Source organism: Puccinia triticina, chromosome 3A (assembly GCF_026914185.1).
Source record: "Puccinia triticina chromosome 3A, complete sequence".
NCBI classification, from domain to species: domain Eukaryota; kingdom Fungi; phylum Basidiomycota; class Pucciniomycetes; order Pucciniales; family Pucciniaceae; genus Puccinia; species Puccinia triticina.
This window is the reverse complement of record NC_070560.1, coordinates 849,470-869,609: the sequence shown is the minus strand read 5'-3', so window position 1 is coordinate 869,609 and position 20,140 is coordinate 849,470. Positions and strand designations below refer to the sequence as shown.

At 46.9% G+C, this 20,140-nt stretch overlaps 3 protein-coding genes across 3 annotated transcripts; 1 reads left to right on the top strand and 2 right to left on the bottom strand.

The window, feature by feature from the left end:
* Positions 1-432: 432 nt before the first annotated feature.
* On the bottom strand, positions 433-923 carry PtA15_3A90 (uncharacterized protein; the record flags this gene model as incomplete). Its single annotated transcript, XM_053167925.1, has 2 exons — positions 433-546; positions 639-923. 2 exons carry the CDS (start codon positions 921-923, stop codon positions 433-435), a joined length of 399 nt encoding a protein of 132 aa, XP_053018281.1.
* A 5,109-nt stretch (positions 924-6,032) lies between these two features.
* PtA15_3A89 (uncharacterized protein) lies at positions 6,033-6,590 on the top strand (the record flags this gene model as incomplete). Its single annotated transcript, XM_053167913.1, has 1 exon — positions 6,033-6,590. The coding sequence occupies one exon, from the start codon at positions 6,033-6,035 to the stop codon at positions 6,588-6,590; it is 558 nt and encodes a 185-aa protein (XP_053018280.1).
* Positions 6,591-11,385: 4,795 nt separating this feature from the next.
* Positions 11,386-11,655, bottom strand: PtA15_3A88 (uncharacterized protein; the record flags this gene model as incomplete). The annotated part of the gene is made up of 2 exons (XM_053167902.1): positions 11,386-11,474; positions 11,547-11,655. 2 exons carry the CDS (start codon positions 11,653-11,655, stop codon positions 11,386-11,388), a joined length of 198 nt encoding a protein of 65 aa, XP_053018279.1.
* Positions 11,656-20,140: the final 8,485 nt, after the last annotated feature.

Here is a 20,140-nt window from a genome sequence, read left to right as displayed (position 1 = left end):
ACAACCTCAATGACCAGCCAGCTCGCCGGTCATCGAGATTTATGCTGATGACCGGTCGGCCCCATAAGGACCCCAAATGATATGCAGCTAGGGGTTCCAGGGGCCGCACGAGTTTTTGGGGGGCCGCGCGAGTTCCGCAGGAAAACCACTGGGTGTGGCTGCAGAGAAAACCACACCCGTTTGCAGGTGGTGTAGGCTACAGACGCTTGTGGCTGCCAGCTGGGTGGTTGGTTGGTAGTGCTCATGGGTCGATCCAACAGCCCTCCATACTGTGGTGATACATCATGGTAGCAGACTAACAGACAACTCAACACTCCAAACTTCTGTAAAATCCAATCACAAACCGCGGCAGCATACACATAGGGTTTTACCCAAATTGCCTCTGACAGCCTACAGGCACTGGAGTCTGTCTGCTTTCTTCTCTTTCTTGTCTCAATCAATACACCACTCCACTTGTGGAGGTGAGCACTTTGGCCGGGAAGGCGGTGGGTTAAGATACCAGCCCATTGCATGATTGAACTTGGACAGGTCTACAAAATCCCAGGCCTTGATAGTTTTAGTGTATCCACCAGACACACAAAGGAGACGAGATAAGCAAAATATGGAACCAAATGATTGGGAGTGGCAGGTGGACTCACGAGCCTGAGACGAGCCGGTTGTGGCGGAAGGAGAAGTCGAGGGGGCGGACGACCCCGGAGTGCCCGAGGAGGGTGCTCATACACTGACCGGTGAGCAGGTTCTAGATCTTGATGGTCTTGTTGTTGGATCCGGTGATGATTTGGCGGTGATGCTCGACTAGTTTGAGGCAGGCAAGCCCGCGGAGATGGCCGTCGAAGGTGCGGATGAGCTGGCCGGAGTGGGTATCCCAGGGAGGGGATATGATGGGTACTGACAGATCCGGTGATGATCTGCTGGTCGTGCATCTGCAGACAGGAGACCAGGTCCTTGTGTCCTTTGATTTTTTTCAAGAGCTGGCTGCCGTGCCTCCAGCGGCAGTCGATGATGTAGCGGTCGCGGAAGAGCTTGAGCCAGTTGAGCTGGGGCGCCGCTTCGCTGGTTGGGATCCAGTGCGGGGTGGGCTGGGCGAGTCCGATGAGCTGGCTGAGTCTGCGGGGGATCGGGGGCTGGTGGTGGTGGTGGTGGCGATGGTCCATGTGGGCTGGCTGAGGAAGGACTGTTTCCAGATCAGACTGTCTTCGGCGAGTCTCTGCCAGCTCTTGGAGACTGCTCTGGCGCTGAGCAGGTGGCGGGGGTCGTTGTGCTGGGCGAGCTTGAGGAGGATGTAGAGGGCGAGTTCAATGGGCAGGGGCTGGAGACGGGAGCATGTATTTATAACTCCCCCTGGCGGCAGCGGCGCACTTACTGCCAGTGCCCGCCCAAGAAAGCAAACACAGTTTGGAGAGTCTTAAAGGAGTGTGATTCACACGTACAGCATATCCAAAATCGCTTGCGACTTTGGCACCAAATTCATGAAAAGTTTGCCGCAGCGGGCAAAGTTTTGCGCAGCTGCAGAGGCCCGTGCCCGCGGGTTGAGCGGGCCCTCACAGCAGCGCTGCAACTGGCATCACCCCAGCCAGCCTACCACCACCACCACCAACCACCGGGCCACACAACCAGCCTACCACCGTCCCCACCGACTTCTACACCACAAACGGCCCTATTGCCACCACCACCAACTGCCAGACCACTTAGATCCTCCCCGAAGCAGACCAAATCCTGGCCGATGCGGACCAATCACCTACAAGCGTAAAGTCTCCTTTTCTTACGGTTCATTTCATCTTGCTTCCTGCTTTCATTAGGCTGAAACTTATCAATGTCCCAGTATGTGTGATCTCACTCGAGAAGATTCATACACTTTGGATGACCTGGAGGAATGGCTCCACCATCCGCTGACACCACCTTTGGAGCGTCACGTGCCAACACCCTTCGATGGAACTGCACACCTGGTCAAAGAACAAAACAATTGCCGTCCAAGCTCGACCGAAGTGAATGACGGGATAAGAAGCCTTGGGATAACGCACTGGTCAATGTTTCAGTTGTTTGAAGCCAAGGAGCTTCACAACGCGAACATTCCTGATGGAACGGCCCAATCGCTTGCAAATTTTGCTTAGCAATACCCCGACCATTTGAGACAACACCGTGGGACTTAGTCTTTTCCTTCCCTTCAACCCCACCCTTGTTCTATCCTCAATCATAGATGGATTTCTTCCTTTCATTTGATCCCTGGTGTTCTATCCTTTATTCTATCCTCAATCATAGATGGGTTTATTTTTCTTTATGGTTGTTTCACATTTATGTATCTCATTTGTGAGAGTTGTATTTGTTTTGCAGCTTTTGTAATGACATGTCATGCTGGTCCATCAAACAATTCCATTTTTTTTTTACCAAGACTTGATTTTTGGGTCCCTTTGTGGAAATTGGACACCTTTGGCTCTCATTCATTTGGATACAACACTTAGAGCTAGATTTCATTTGGAGACAACACTGAGAGCTAGATACAAGGGGGAGACGAGGAGAGACAAGCGCTGTGGAACTACTCTTTGGGATGAATAGAGCTTGAGAGGGAATTGATGCTTGAAGGGCTGCCTCTCAGGGGAACAAGAAAAAGATATAAGAGTGTGGACTCTTATGGAAAGGGGTGGCAATGGAGATTTCTTGAGGTATGTCTGGGGGAATTTTCTCTAATCTAATATCTTTAATTCACAGGTAACAAGTTTTTCCAATCTGATTTATTGGCATAAACAAGGCTAATGAAGGCTGACCAGTAATTTCTGTAATTTCTGATGGGGAACAAATGAACAGGAAAACAACCAAGTTTATATACACAGGAAAGAGGAGCCTTCAGGAAACAAGGATAACCTGAAGGGCAGCATAGAACATTCTACTTCTATAGGATGAAACAGCCATGTGGTCAGAGTAGTGGGCCAAGGAGTCACATGATGGTGTAATAGTGGGTGGGGATGATGCCATCTTCTGGGGGCTATGGTGCAATCTTCCTAGTTGGAGGAGGGGATATGTGAGACATAACAGGGGTAGAATATTCTATGATCTAAGATAGGAGGAGGTAGGTGTTGCATGAAGTGTTTCAGGAAGAAATAATCTAGGTGGGGTTTAGGGCTGTGTCTAGTATAGTGTGTATCATGTTGGGTTTGGGGGGGTGAAGGGTTTCAAGGTTGCTTATACATCTTTGAGCACATGGTTCTAAGGAAACACTAGAAGAAGAGGGTAACATGTGATCTGGGTAGATGTTTGAGACTAGGGAGAGGGTTTATCCAAGAGAGGGGGAGTGTGGGAAGAGGGAATACTATTATCCAGGGTATGACCATTGAGTGGGGATGTTGAGGGCCTTGGGCGTTGCTGACAAGGGGGCCAGAAGTATGGGATTTAGTCTTGAGGTGTGAAAGCCTTGTGATTGATGGTTGCTGGTTTTCTGGGTAGATCAGGATTGGCTTACCACAGCGCAGTGAGCAAGAAAAACGAGATAGAGAGTCAAGCGAGAGAAAGGAGGGAGGGAGGGAGGTAAGCAAGAGGAAGGAGAGAGGGAGGCAAGCGAGACAAAGGAACTGAAAATCAAGTGATGAACGCTTAGTCAATGTAGCCAGAGCCTTGGAACAGGCTTTTCATGAGCTCCGGGGTGAAAACCAGGGTAGAATATGCTTCAATCTCATCCCCATTGGTCTCACCCCCGTCTAACTCACCATATCTTTGAAGAGTTGACTTTAAAACACCAAACACTTTTTTGATGGGATTCATATTGGGGGAGTATGGGGGCAGATAGACTAGATGGCAGCCCTGTTCCTTGACAATCTCCTTGATCCGGCCGTTATGATGAATTTGCGCGTTGTCCATTACCAAAACGCTTTGGGGTCCTGGGAAAGGGTTCATGTGGGGGAGCTCAAAAAAGGAGAAAAGAAATGTAAGAATTCAACTAAGGAATTTGAGTCAAAAGATTGTATGGATACTTGGGTGTTGCATTTTTTGATGAGCTTGTGTTGAATCTCTTCCAGGTAGATGGTTGGTTTTTTGGTGACCATCTCCCACACAAAGGTGCGTTCTTCATCACTGAGAGCTAATGGGCAACCCCAAGGTTGCTGGATTGGTGACAACAGACCGAGTTCTTTTGTAAAGTGATAACCATCGTTGCAAAGAATCGGAACTGACCTCGGATGCATGTGAGACATTGATCTCTTCTAAAGATAGTCCATCTAGGGCTGCCTGAACGACTGAGTATTTGAATGAAGCTAGATATTTGTGATACATTGCCTGCGAAGGGAGTCTATCAGGTATATGATCATTACAGGGGAAAGAAGAGTGGAACTTACCCGCTGGCTGATATCCTGGGGTGATTGATCTGCTCCGGCAAGGATTTGGTCCGCTTCGGCAAAGAATCACACGTTCGAGAAGTTGGTGGTGGTCGAAATCGGACTGGTTTGTGTCTGGCCGTTGGGGGTGGCGGTGGTAGGCTGCGTGCGTGGCCCGGCGGTTGGTGGTGGTGAGTGGTACGGCAGTTGGTGGTGGACATGGTGGTAGGCTGGCTGGGGTGATGCCAGTTGCAGCGCTGCTGTGAGGGCCCGCTCGACCCGCGGGCACGGGCCTCTGCTGCTGCGCAAAACTTTTCCCGCTGCGGGAAACTTTTTATGAATTTGGTGCCAAAGTCGCAAGCAATTTTGGATATGCTGTAAAAGAAAACAAAAGAAACCACATGATAGGTAAAAAAAGGTGATGTTGAAGAGTTGTTGAATTTCAGTCTTGTTTCCACTCATCCCTAAAAGTCATTACACTTTATAATCCCTCCATTCCACCCTTTTTATCCTCCTCTATGGGCATGTTTTCAGATCAAAGATATCCAACACTTATGTGTCCCCATCCATTCAGGTCTGTCTCTTATTATGGTCATGTATGATTTCTCACTATCTTGTATACCTTGATCCCTTATTAGATTAGATTGTCAGCTTTCCGTCTTATTGCTTATCCTCTTGTCTGCGCACTCTCTGCTGGGGATATTGATGTACCTTTTGACATGTCACAATGAGTTTGAGAAGTTTTGAATTCATTATCATTTTATTCATTATTATTCTCAACCACAGAGTGATGCTTGTACATAGTCTACTTATAGTTAGCCCTGTACAAGAAATCAATCCTCATTGGTTCTCTCCTTCTTTTTACATGTCCCATCTGAGCCGCATCCAGCAAGATTGCCATCCTTGCTGCCCTTTTCTCAAGCCTCTGGCTCATGTCTCATCATCACTTGTATGAGCTATAGTGTGGTTGAAAAGCCAACAAGAGTATTTACATTTGAGGATATGACAAGCAAAGCAATGAAGAGAGTGCAGAAATCAAGGATCAAGGGGAGGAAGAATAACAGAAAAGGGGAGTGGATATATTCTCTCAAGATCATCCAGGTTGACTGGTGAGTGTGGCAGCCTGCGCCTGCAATGCCCACATGTCTTCACGCATGTCTTCAGAGCCTAGAGGGAAGACAAAGGATTAGTAATACATTTTTCATGTCAGAAAAAACACCCTAACTTATTGCGTCAAAGCAAAATTACACCAACAAACTGGAGTAAAGAAATAATGATGAACACGGTGAAACTTCAACCACTACCAGATATCCTGAGTGAGATATCCAGTAAGAAATACAGGATACCTTGTATCCCAAAGCACACTCCTATTAGGGAATGTGCTTTGGCACACTCCTATTACAGAATGTGCTTTGGCACACTCCTATTACAGAATGTGCTTTGGCACACTCCTATTATGGAAAGGAATGTATGTAGCAATGAGAGCAAGAGAAAAAAAGACCAGATTGTAATAAGACAGTATATAAATACATGAGCAACCATGATACACGATCGTTGTAAGCACCAAAGAGTTGGTCAACATCACTAACCCATACTGGGTTACAACAATGAACCTGATTCGATCTGAAAGAGACTTGTCATCTGAGATTTTGCAGAAGCAGTGGGCAATTGAAGCATCACTCACGTCTCCTCCGGGGCCAATCCGGGGGGTTTGAAGCCAAGTCTCGAGTTATGTACATAAATACCTATGGCGCCAGACAGCATCTCCAACTCCCGCCATTGCAAGCTGGCGCCATGAAACAGCAAGATACCCACCCAAGTCCGACAGCGACTTTGGATGAGCTGGACATCCGTGGCGAGCGGCTCAGAGAGCGCGTGGACCTGAACTGCTCTCAAGCATGGGAACTCAAACAATCGCTTGACGGCCTGGAGCCCCCATTACAGATGTCAACCCAAGCGACCTTCTTCAATGCGGACCAAGAACCTCCATCATCAGCTTCTGTTACCACCTTGATGGCCCTGCAGTTCAACAAAAGAATTTGCTGTGAAATACCTCTGATTACGCCCAAGATTCAGCCAAAGCTTCCTGAAGCCGTCAAGGGCAATCCGCTCCACAAACTTGCTCCCGACCGCGACCCCAATGTCGCGAAGGCAACGGCCCCCATTGGCCTGAACCTCTCATCTGCTCAAATAATTGATTTGCCCCCAGAGGGGCGATTCCGCCCATCAGATCTTGTTCATCCTCAATCCGGCCCTGAACCCTGCAAAGGAAAACAAGCAAGATCTTGAGCCGCCCTCCGCTGGCTCAGTGAACTCTCAGGACGCAGAAAATCCCAGCCCTGGCATGGCCCCCGTGGCCAGTCCTCCATCCATCAATGTCTCTCTCCCAAGTACGCAGTTTTGTTCTTTTCTATATGTGATGTCGTCAGTGGACAATCTCTCACCATTTCAATGCTCCTTGTCCCGCTGTGTCCTGGCAATCCTGCTCCTCAATCGTCCTGGAGTACTACTTGCACCCTTGTCCCTCAGTTCTTGATGCTTTCATATGCGGGTGCCCTCCTGCCTTATCATCACCGCCCTCTGATTCTTGATGACAACAAAGTACAAACCTGCCCTCCTTCTAGGTTTGTTGATTATCTCAGTCACAATTGGGACAAGAGCAATGTCTGGACAAGCTGGAAGGCCGCGATTAGACACAAGAATGAGATTGCCAACATCATCACCTTCACCAACACCCACGTCATCTGATTAGAGAATGCTAGCTGGCAAACATGGGGCAAGCTGCGTAGCAACCTCAACACCATCAGTCCTGAAACCCTCAATTGGTTGGTCCTGCTGACCTGCACCATGTTCAACCAAACCTACTACTAATCTGCTGTATCTTTGATCTTACAGGCTGCAGGACAGTCACCACAAAACCCTCTACGGTCCTCTGCGCACTGCTGTTGATCCAGTCCCTCCTGCCAAAATACCGCTGATTCAAGCTATGAATAGTGCCTCTGGCACTATAAATAGTGTCATCACTTGTATGATCTCTAGTGTGGTTGAAAAGCCAACAAGAGTATTTAAATTTGAGGATATGACAAGCAAAGGAATGAAGAGAGTGCAGAAATCAGGGAACAAGGGGAGGAAGAATAACAGAAAAGGGGAGTGGATATATTCTTGCAAGATCATCCAGGTTGACTGGTGAGTGTGGAAACCTGCGCCTGCAATGCCCACATGTCTTCACACATGTCTTCAGAGCCTAGGGGGAAGACAAAGGATTAGTAATACATTTTTCATGTCAGACGAAACACCCTAACTTATTGTGTCAAAGCAAAATTACACCAACCAACTGGAGTAAAGAGATAATGATGAACACGGTGAAACTTCAACCACTACCAGATATCCTGAGTGAGATATCCAGTAAGAAATACAGGATACCTTGTATCCCAAAGCACATTCCTATTACGGAGTGTGCTTTGGCACACTCCTATTACGGAGTGTGCTTTGGCACACTCCTATTACAGAGTGTGCTTTGGCACACTCCTATTACAGAGTGTGCTTTGGCACACTCCTATTACAGAGTGTGCTTTGGCACACTCCTATTGCGGAGTGTGCTTTGGCACACTCCTATTGCGGAGTGTGCTTTGGCACACTCCTATTGCGGAGTGTGCTTTGGCACACTCCTATTGCGGAGTGTGCTTTGGCACACTCCTATTGCGGAGTGTGCTTTGGCACACTCCTATTGCGGAGTGTGCTTTGGCACACTCCTATTGCGGAGTGTGCTTTGGCACACTCCTATTGCGGAGTGTGCTTTGGCACACTCCTATTGCGGAGTGTGCTTTGGCACACTCCTATTGCGGAGTGTGCTTTGGCACACTCCTATTGCGGAGTGTGCTTTGGCACACTCCTATTGCAGAGTGTGCTTTGGCACACTCCTATTGCAGAGTGTGCTTTGGCACACTCCTATTGCAGAGTGTGCTTTGGCACACTCCTATTACGGAGTGTGCTTTGGCACACTCCTATAACGGAGTGTGCTTTGGCACACTCCTATTGCAGAGTTTGCTTTGGCACACTCCTATTACGGAGTGTGCTTTGGCACACTCCTATAACGGAGTGTGCTTTGGCACACTCCTATTACGGAGTGTGCTTTGGCACACTCCTATTACGGAGTGTGCTTTGGCACACTCCTATGACAGAGTGTGCTTTGGCACACTCCTATTACGGAGTGTGCTTTGGCACACTCCTATTACGGAGTGTGCTTTGGCACACTCCTATTACGGAGTGTGCTTTGGCACACTCCTATTACGGAGTGTGCTTTGGCACACTCCTATGACAGAGTGTGCTTTGGCACACTCCTATTACGGAGTGTGCTTTGGCACACTCCTATTACGGAGTGTGCTTTGGCACACTCCTATTACGGAGTGTGCTTTGGCACACTCCTATTACGGAGTGTGCTTTGGCACACTCCTATGACAGAGTGTGCTTTGGCACACTCCTATTACGGAGTGTGCTTTGGCACACTCCTATTACGGAGTGTGCTTTGGCACACTCCTATTGCGGAGTGTGCTTTGGCACACTCCTATTGCGGAGTGTGCTTTGGCACACTCCTATTGCGGAGTGTGCTTTGGCACACTCCTATTGCAGAGTGTGCTTTGGCACACTCCTATTGCAGAGTGTGCTTTGGCACACTCCTATTGCAGAGTGTGCTTTGGCACACTCCTATTACGGAGTGTGCTTTGGCACACTCCTATAACGGAGTGTGCTTTGGCACACTCCTATTGCAGAGTTTGCTTTGGCACACTCCTATTACGGAGTGTGCTTTGGCACACTCCTATAACGGAGTGTGCTTTGGCACACTCCTATTACGGAGTGTGCTTTGGCACACTCCTATTACGGAGTGTGCTTTGGCACACTCCTATTGCAGAGTTTGCTTTGGCACACTCCTATTACGGAGTGTGCTTTGGCACACTCCTATAACGGAGTGTGCTTTGGCACACTCCTATTACGGAGTGTGCTTTGGCACACTCCTATTACGGAGTGTGCTTTGGCACACTCCTATGACAGAGTGTGCTTTGGCACACTCCTATTACGGAGTGTGCTTTGGCACACTCCTATTACGGAGTGTGCTTTGGCACACTCCTATTACGGAGTGTGCTTTGGCACACTCCTATTACGGAGTGTGCTTTGGCACACTCCTATTACGGAGTGTGCTTTGGCACACTCCTATTACGGAGTGTGCTTTGGCACACTCCTATTACGGAGTGTGCTTTGGCACACTCCTATTACGGAGTGTGCCTTGGCACACTCCTATTACGGAGTGTGCCTTGGCACACTCCTATTACGGAGTGTGCCTTGGCACACTCCTATTACGGAGTGTGCCTTGGCACACTCCTATTACGGAGTGTGCCTTGGCACACTCCTATTATGGAGTGTGCTTTGGCACACTCCTATTATGGAGTGTGCCTTGGCACACTCCTATTACGGAGTGTGCTTTGGCACACTCCTATTACGGAGTGTGCCTTGGCACACTCCTATTACGGAGTGTGCTTTGGCACACTCCTATTACGGAGTGTGCCTTGGCACACTCCTATTACGGAGTGTGCTTTGGCACACTCCTATTACGGAGTGTGCCTTGGCACACTCCTATTACGGAGTGTGCTTTGGCACACTCCTATTACGGAGTGTGCTTTGGCACACTCCTATTACAGCTGCTGGTGGATTCGGTTCTTATCTCCAAACTTGGAGCCAGCTGTTGGTGAGGTTTAGGCCTTTTGCTGAGGGATCTCTTGGTTCTGATGAGGCCCTAGCTGGTTTCATTGGTTCGGTCAAGATCCCTAGGTTGATGATCCCAAGAGTTGTGCTGGATTTTGATTGCCTTTGTGACACTCCCTTTTGGACCGATGTGGGTAAAGCAATGCTCATTGAACCACTTCATGAGTGTCTTGAAGGTTACACCAGGAAAGTTGGCCTGGAAGGATGTTGAGTTTACTAGGTCCAACCTGTTGGGAACCACCAGTCTGTTGGGTGTTGCTGGGTCATTGGACCATGAGATTGGGCAGTTGGGATCTTTGACAAGTAACTTCAACCCGGGAATAAATATGTTGTTAGGCATTGACGGGTTTGGCAGAGGGAGTGGGTGTTGACCAGTTTGGAAGAGGATGAGGCTAGGCAGGTGGGAGGTTGGTGGTGCTAGGCAGGAGCTGGTTCAGAAGGACTGGCAGCACATGCAAGTGGCAGCTGGTTCAGTGGGTAGGCTTGGTTTGGGTTGTTGTAAATCTTGAGGCCTCCAAGCTTTGTCTTTCTAGCGGATACTCCACTTGCCGAGTGGAAATTAGGCCGGTGTATCCAAGTAGCTAGTGGGTGATGGTTGGCCAGAGGAGCAAGGGCTTGCCCATGTGCAATCATTTTGAGCAAGGGGGTGGAGGGGACGGAGGAGCACAGGCTTGCCCATGTGCGATGATTTTGAGGGAGGGGGCCGAGGGGAGATGGAGTCCACCTTGTCATTCACTGGGATCCTCCCAATTGAGTGACAGAGGTGGACGCCCTGCCACACTCCTATTACGGAGTGTGCTTTGGCACACTTCTATTACAGAGTGTGCTTTGGCACACTCCTATTACTAAGTGTGCTTTGGCACACTCCTATTACGGAGTGTGCTTTGGCACACTCCTATTACGGAGTGTGCTTTGGCACACTCCTATTACGGAGTGTGCTTTGGCACACTCCTATTACGGAGTGTGCTTTGGCACACTCCTATTACGGAGTGTGCTTTGGCACACTCCTATTACAGAGTGTGCTTTGGTACACTCCTATTGCAGAGTGTTCTTTGGCACACTCCTATTACAGAGTGTGCTTTGGCACACTCCTATTACGGAATGTGCTTTGGAACACTCCTATTATGGAATGTGCTTTGGCACACTCTTAGTACAGAGTGTGCTTTGGCATACTCCTATTATGGAGTGTGCTTTGGGATACAGGGTATCCTGGATTTCTTACTGGATATCCCACTCAGGATATCTGGTAGTGGTTGAAGTGTGATAAGCATAATATCTGTAAGGTAAAAAATACAAGGCAGTCAGTCAAAGATTTGCTTGTAGTATTTTAATGGATAAACACACCAAGGCTACTGGTTTTTTGGCGTAATAAAACAGTTGGTGGGGGTTGTTGGATGGTTTGTTTGGGGATTTTTTCTGACCAGAACAAATATTAGTGTTGCTAATTTATAGCTATGGAATGCAGGAAGCCTCAGGAAAGGAACCCACCAAACAACAATTTGGTCATGGTAGCCATTTCAAAGAACAGTTTGGCCCAGTCCACCCTGGTAGTGCCTGCCGGGGTCAAAGGTTCTCCAGTGCCGGGGGCTGTTGCCATTGTGCTCAGTCTGGTTGAAGATGCAAATAAAAAATAAAAAAAAAGTCTTTACAGGAATTTGGAAATGATTTTATGATAAAAGTTTCTCAAATGGGGATTGGATAGGCAGACAAAAGCCCCTATCAACATGTCGATGGCATTGATGTTATAACATCATGGCAGCCGGCCATCCATTCCAACCCAGATTGTGGTGCCTCTCCTGCCTTACCAACATTGGTTCTTGATCCTCAAGTGCTTTTGAGTACAACTAGTGGCCCTCTAGATCCACATGTTGCAAGCTGAGCTCTGTCAACTCCGCAAAAAATGCTGCAAACCAGGAACAGGCTTATTCAGCCCATCAATGAGTGGATTTATCACTAGTGGATCACCGGCCAGAGCCTGCTCTGCTTCACACCTTGCAGTCTCATCCACAGAACCTGATTACCATTTGCTTCATCAAGAAAGGCTGTTGGCCAGTCCGGCCAATCCAATCCCTACAGATGAAGACTTCCCATGAGGACCTCCAAAGGGAAAAAGAGCTGTATTGAAGATCCCAGTCTTTGTCCAACCCAAGATCAGGTACAAACACAGTCAGGGTGGTTTGACCAAGGCTGAAACGCTGCGCTGCGCTACAAAAAAGCGGTCTTTTAGCGCAGCGCAGCGGGGAACCGCTGCGCGGTCAGCCCAAAAAGCGGTAGCGCAGCGCCAGTCCCGCTGCGCTACCGCTGAAAATAGCGGGGTCCCGCTTTTTTCCCAACCCAAAAAGAAGTAGCGCAGCGGGCGGGGCCACTCCTTTCAGCGCCGCGCAGCAGCCACCCAAACAGCTGCGCTTTGCGCTGCGCTGCGCTTTTTTGGCTGGCAGCGGGGGAGCACTACGCGGCCAGCTCAAAAAGCGGTAGCGCAGCAATGGTTCCGCTGCGCTACCGCTGAAAGTAGCGGGTCCCTGCTTCTTGCCAGACCCAAAAAGCAATAGCGCAGCGGGCGGGGCCGCTACTTTCAGCGCAGCGCAGCGGCCACCAAAACCGCTGCGCTGCGCTTTTTGAAGCGCAGCGCTTTCACCCTTGGTTCAACTACCCCCAACGGCAAAACACCAACAATTTGCTAACTTAACAAAGTCCCTCCTCTGCGGGGCTGAGTGGGGAGCAGAGTGCCGCCGACCGCAGGGAGGGACTTATACCCAAAGTGGGGGTGCTCGCCTGAGACCATCAGGCAAAATCCTGGTTCAACTTTGAGAGCATGTAGCTCGCTCATTTTGTGAGCTACATATAAGGATCCAAGCATCAATGGATGCAAATGCAGCCTGTCTGTCTTGCTATTGACTCCGTTTTTGAAGAGAGTCACTTGAACAAAAAAGCAAAGGAGAATAAAGAGAAAAGCAAATTTCCCCGCTTGAACCTGCGGGGCCAGGCACCGCCCATGAAGAGGGTGGTCTTGAGGCTTGCCACTTTTTTCAAAAATCAATCAAAAAATCCCTTGATGGTATCTTGATCAGCTGAAGAGCTTAAAAAATTAATCATGTATATATCTCCTTAAGTTCCAATAATGGGGGGGGCAGCGTTGAAGCTGCAGGCTACAAAATTCAAAGAGTTATTTTGTGCGCCTGAGTCTCTATAGTGACAGCAGAACACAAGAAAGAAGGGGGAAATATTTGGATTTCTTTGGATAAAGAAAATACAAATATAAGAGAGAGAGAGAAAGAGGGAGAGAAACTGAGCAGGATCAAGATAAGCAGATGTTCAAGATTATTCTGGTGGGAATGCACATCCACTGGCAATGCTACCTCTTCAGAAGAGTGCTGCCAAGCTGTGCTAGAGAGTGCTACAGCCTCCTCTCACCAAAGAAACATGGAGGGATCCTGGATTAGACAAGTTTAATCCAGCCACAATTTTTTAGCTTCCTTCTGGATAGTCAAGGTTCTTTAAAGGGAAACCTATGTGGTTTGTTTCTTACAAAAACCACAGAAAAAGAATGCAGTTATGAAGGGACAGCCCTGTGATCAAGAATGAGGCAAAGGCCAGCAGAAAAGAGCAGATCAAGCAAGACACAGAGTTGTACCTCTGAGATAAACAAGGTTCAGTGAAAGAGGTTACTTACTGTCAATATCCTAGGCGCCTGTGACAGTAGGTATACTGGGAGTGTTGTAAACTCTTTGGTGGTGATCCTGGTGTTATCTGGGGTGTGGTTCTGGTGTGCTGAAGTCTGTAGATCCGCCTCAGGCAAGGGGGATCCTGACTACGAAAATTTTCACAGTTTGCTTATGTAATTTACATATGTACATGTGCTTTGGCGCGCCTGGTAGTGCTGACACGTCACAACTGCGCATGCGCGCCACAACTCAATAACTCAGGGAAGGAGTATAGTTACAAAGAAAGTAGGTAAGCAACTCAGTTATAGTTTCATTGAATTAATTAGTAATAAGAGTGAATTATTGGTATCTTTGAATGTATATCAACTACTTTGTATTAGATCACATCAAGAGAGTCTTATTGCTCTTATGATGTTTGAGCTTTTCCTTTCGTATTTGTGTTGCAAACTTGAGTTTTTTTTGGCTTTGTCATAAAACGCCTGGCAGTCCACAAAATAACCAGTGGCTTTTACGGGTGCTCATTTTAAACAATTTAAAACTGGCAAAAGAATCTGTAGCTAGAGTTGAATGGAATCTGATAAACGGTTTGAATCACGATATAGCCAGTGGCAAGAATATAGTGCAGGGGCTCACTTGATATTTTCCTAGAATTTCTATGCAAATTGATTTATGAAACCACAAGTTCTGTCAAAAGTTGCCAGAAAAGGGTTTCCCCCTTTTCTGGCCGCTTGTAATGTATTGCCCCCAATAAACCCGGGGCTGAAACTTGTTACAATCCTGGCACGTGCATGCTTCCATGGGTACAAGATTCCAAGCAGTAGCTAAAGTGCCCGCTAATGCAGTGCGCACTCCACGGTAATATTTGCCTACTCAGCGCTCGCAGAGCTCATAGTACGACTGTTCTACTGTTGAGTATTACTGTTGGAGTTCACGAAATCCTGCAGTGCGCACTCCGCGGGAATATTTGCCTACTCAGCGCTCGTAGAGCTTGTACTGTCGGATTACGCGTAATCCGACAGTACAACTGTGCTACTGTTGAGTTGTACTGTCGGATTTTGTGAAATCCAACAGTACGACTATGCTACTGTTGTGCTGTACTGTCGGATTTCGTGCAACAGTAGCTGTACGAGCGCTGGGGGCGCTCGAGAGCGCTCGCAGAGCTACTTTCAGATTACGCAAAATCCAAAAATATGAGCTCTGCAAGCGCTGGGGGGCTCTTGGCCCGTCAAACTCCCATAACTTCAACGCCACTCCAAATTATCATAGATTAATTGCAGAATCAAATACTACTGTATATGGGGGTAAAATTGCTTGGGTATTTTCCTTGGCAAAGCACCAGTACTCCTTGTGCAAAGACTGATTGCTAATTTTTAGTGGTGCTGGTGTGTTCCAACCAGATCAAAGCCCCGCTAAAGTACCCCTACACTTCTAATTACTCAATTTAGCAGTGTAGCGGGTACTTTAGCGATTGAAAGCCGCTGCACCACTAATTACATGTCAACTTAGTGTTAGCGCCCTCATTGTAGCTACGCTACATGGGAGGCGTAAAACAATTAGCGGCACCTTTGCTACGCTACCCCTAAAAAGTGTATTTTTGCACTACCGCTAACGCTAACCTCCATTTTATTTGGCAATTGCTACGCTACGGAATTAGCGCCGCTAATGTAATTTAGCGTAATAGTTGGGGTGTTGATTGTCCATGGCAAGGATCATGTGATTGGTTCTATGATTCTCTTCTTCTTCATCTAGTTCTGATTCAGACTTTTGTGGTTCACTTTGATCTTCTCCATTGTCACTCTTGGGATCATCATCATCATCCATTCCTACATTATTGATTCTGTTCTTCTTTTTAGGGCATTCCCTGGAGAAGTGGCCAGTTTGTTTGCAGAAATGGCATATAAGTTTTTCCTTTTCAGGGGCAGAGACAGGATTCCTTTTTGTAGAGGAGTCAGTTGGTTTATCAGTTTTCTCAGGGGCAGGATTGTTTCTCCATTGGGATCTGTTTGGAGTATTATAATTGTTTGTCACAGGCTTGTTCCTTTTCATGACTCTGTCTATGACTTATTCAGCAATTATAACCATATCCTCAAAGCTCATTTCAGTAGCATCTCTTTTATATCTGCTTTTAATAGCATGCTCAAGGTTTGGAGGGCATTGCTTTAAGATTTTCTCACAAATAAGATACTGACTGAGTTCAGGTTGATAAGCTTTCAGTCTTTCTCTCTGATTACCAAACCATTTATGGATTTTTCTCCCATCATAGGCAAAGTGATAATTCTCAAACTCCTGTTGCATTTTCCATTTCCAGTTCTCAGTGCCAAACTTATTTCTGATGGCATTCTTCCACCAAGCCCAAGATTTGTTTCCATACTGGTCTCTGATGCCTAGGTACCAATTCCTTGCAGTGTCAGTCAACAAGATTGTTAATCTACTGATTATCATATTATCTAGCATCAAGTAGTCTCTGACAAGGATATCAGTGTTTTTAATCCAAAGTTCATGATTGTAAGGCAATTCTCCAGAGAATTTTTCCCAGTCTCCATTCTTAGGTATACCTTTCCACAATTCCTTCCTCATTTCAAATTCTACTGCTCCATGATCAATGTAAGGGAATTCTTCTTGAGAATTTGCATTAGGAGTATTGCTTGCAGGTTTGGGGAAGTTATCTCTTGATGGTCTCTGGGGTTCAAGAGTAGGAACAGGAGGAGGGGCTTTGTGTTCCTGTTGTAGCTCATGATGGACATTCTGAAAAGGATTATTGTATAAGAGATGTGGTGGTTGTTCTCTATCATCTGGTATTACCAAAGAATCCAGCTTTGAGTTCCCAGAATTTACTACAGAAGATATGTCACTGAATCTTCTCTTAGATTGTTCAAATCTTTTGTGCTCATTTGCATGAAGATCATTGATCTGATTACCAATGGATGAAAGATTGTTGCTCACTTTCTCCTCAAAATCTTTCAGATTTTGACCAATTTTATCCATGTTGGAATGACATTGAGATTCATTTACCAGAATCAAATCTTGAACTATCTCAAATTTCTCATCTATGTGTTTTTTCAATTGTTCTAACACATTGTTGTTCACTGTGGATTTCTCTCTGGCACTCTCACCTATGTTTTTCAGGATTTGGTCAAGTAAAAAGGGAATTAAATCATTTTTAAACAGATCAAGGACGGAATGATTCAAGACATCTTTGAAATTGCTGACACAAGATTCAAGAAGAGTGCCTGGAATAGTTTCAACAGTACCAGATAATTCAGAGAGAAATTTAGAGAACAAGACTTGTAGTTTTTCTTGTAGAAATAAAGGGCCATTTCTAGACATTTCATTGTTAAGGTTATTGAGAAAAAACTCTCTATTTGAGGGAGCAGAAAGATTATCAATATCCAAACTAAGACCTAATGGTGAATCACTACTTAGGGAACTTTTAGGCAAAGATTCATCTGATAAGGGCCTCTCCCCCTGGCTCTCCGGCGTCCATAGCCTCTCCTCACTCCTTGTGTGGCTCTCATTAGGTATTCTCCTATTTCTAGAACCCTCTGAGTGTCGTCCCGTGGGCGTCTCCAGTTCCTCTCTGATCCTCTCCAGTTGCCTTGAGGATGAGGGGGGTTGTGGTCTGCAAATCCTTGCGGCGTGTGAGGATAATGGTGTGGATTGTACCCGCCAGTTTGATGATGCGGGCTGGGGCGGAACAACTGAACCACCTCTCGCGGTATAGAAGCTGGTGGCGGCCTCACTTGGAGCGTCTGCGGCGGTGGCGGCGGCGGCATTGGAGGACCGTTGTCAGCTCCGGTCTCTTGCGTGACTCGGAGTTGATAGGGTTTAGAGTTTGAGCTGTAGCGGCTAAGATAGCGGCCAGCGGAAAGGGGCCACACTATAACCTTTTCAGGCCAATGGGAATAAAACCACACCTCGACGCTGAATAGCGGAGGGGCTAGCTCTGTTACAAAAGTAAGGGGACGTGGCAATGACTCGAGCCAGGCGCCGTAGCTTAGAACAAAGAAGAGTTATTTCCCAAGTTACAGGTGTGATAACAATCACCTGTAACTAGAAAATACATGAGTTGAAGTCAAAGAAGGCTGTAAGAGAAAGATAAAGTTAGTTGATTATTGTAAACCCCACTCACTATTGATTGTAGTAAGGTTGGCAGGTTTTTCATGTGTAATAATCTTGGGGGAGGAATCTCTACAGGTGAGAGACCTCCCCTTTTAGGCCCCGTTTGGCTGCCGCGTTATACGTCATAAATGGTCAAATTTATGACGCGCAACCCCCGGGGGTTTCAAAGTTTTGGTGGCAACGGGGGGCGAACTTTGGGTCGCGGCGTCATAAATTACACGATTTATGACGTATAACGCGGCAGCCAAACGGGGCCTTATATTACAGGGATCAGCTCCCTCCTTTGAGTCAAGGATCTAAGGGATCCTTAACTCCAAGGAGAGGACTGATCACGGAATTCAGAAGGGGATTTACATAAATGTGTATGTAATCTCCTTATTTGTACATACATTAGGCTTAATCAGGACAAGTACATAGAGAGATAAGATTATCTCTCTCTGTATAAACAAATATGTAATCAATGTGAAATAAGATTAATTACATACTCAAAAGAGTGTGAAATATGTGGTAAATACATAATAATAGTACATTGAAATAAAAGGTACATAATTAATGTAATGACAGGGAATTGAAGTCTTGACTTTATGCACATGAGTCAATCATTAAAGCAGTCTTTAACCATTAGGCTATTAGACATGTACTTTGCATTGTAGGCACATGGACTTAGTGTCTCAGTGTCTGACAACCGTGGTAATTCTGGTTCTCTAGGCGCGGCTGTGACTGCAGCTGTGGCTGAAACTGTGGATGGTTGGAGGGGGTAGGACCCTGGAAATCCTGCGCCATAGCTCTTAGTTGAGAGCCCGTGGGTTCTGGCGTCGGTGTTGCTAGAATAGGTTGCTGACTGGCGTGCAGCACTATGGCTAGTTGCAAAGGAGGCCGGATTATTTGCGCCGTCGAGTTCTGCGGTCCTGGGCCGTTGTTCTGAATCATTAGGGAAGCTTCCAGGCTGTGTAGCTTGTCTCCGGGTATCCATTCTTGACAGAGACGGATACCGTCGTTCCTCCCAACAAGTTCTATTATCATCTCTTGGGTCAGAGACGCTTGGGAGAGGAGGCGCCTCATAGTTAACGTGTTCTGTGCCTCCCTGGCGCGGACAAATAGGTCGAACTGCTCGTTGAACATGCTGATGAGGCTGGATAGCTCCTCCTCTTCCGGGATAAGATCCATAGGTCCGGAGGACGCCTCCCGTCGAGGGTTCTGAGTGTACAGAAGGAGGGCTAGATTGGGCAACGCCGTGGGTCTCATGCCCTTTGGGTTGGTAGGCTGGGAGGGCGGTTGACTTGTCTGAGGAATGTCCACCGTTAAATCCATCTGTTCCCTGTCTATTCGGCGTGGAACCGGGGTGGATCTGCTCAACGCTAGAGCTATAGAAGTCTCTCTTGGATGGTATAACGCCGGAGGGATCCCTGTATCTGGGGGGAGCGGCTCCTCCTCCGGAAGCTTGAGGAAATCCTCTTGCAGAGTCGACAAGGCTGACTCTAGCTCTTCGAAGCCGTTCTTCTGCGGCGGGGCTGAGGCGGTAGCGGTGGCGGAGTTCTGCTGAGAGGTCTCTGCCATTTCTAAGGTGGGGAGGCATTATGATTATTTGTAAGAAAGAGGGTAATCACGCGGGAAAAGGAGGATTAAGAATTGTTCAAAGTTAAATACCTAAGGATTTAGATTTAGCGGAAATCCTTTTGCTTTTCCTTGTAGTAGAAGACAATTTTTTCTTATTTTCTTTTGCACTTGACTTCGCTGAGGAATTAGAGGTCCACTCGGCTATATTGACGGGAGCTATAGTCTTTTTTTGTCGAGTTTTTGGCGCTTTGGCGGTAGCTATGGGGGTCCACGAGGTGCTACTGATTAAGTTGCCTTTACATGGATCTGCTACTATTCTATTGTCATAGTTTTCTTCGTCTGCGCTAGTCTACGCTGTCAAGAATTCTTTTACGGTCAATTGCGGTAATTGTAGTTCAGAAGGGGGAGAATCTTTTGAGCACACTCTGTTTTTTGCTATCTCTTCTTGATCCGAAGATATAGAGGGTTCTGGGGAGGATAAGTCCGACGAAGGGATGAATAGCGGTGCGGAAGAGTCGCAATTCTGCACTTTCACAAGTACACAAGACGTAATTTTTTTTTTCAAGGGTTCAGTTAGGGATTTTATCAATATAAGAGCAATTTGGAATAATTTTTGAAGAATTTTAGCATTAGTAGGATATGTAGAAAAAAAATTGATTTTTTTGAATTTTTAAGAGTTTTTTGTTTGATTTAGTCAGGATGATCAGTCCTTTGGCTTTAGAGCAGTCTAGAATTATGAAAAGG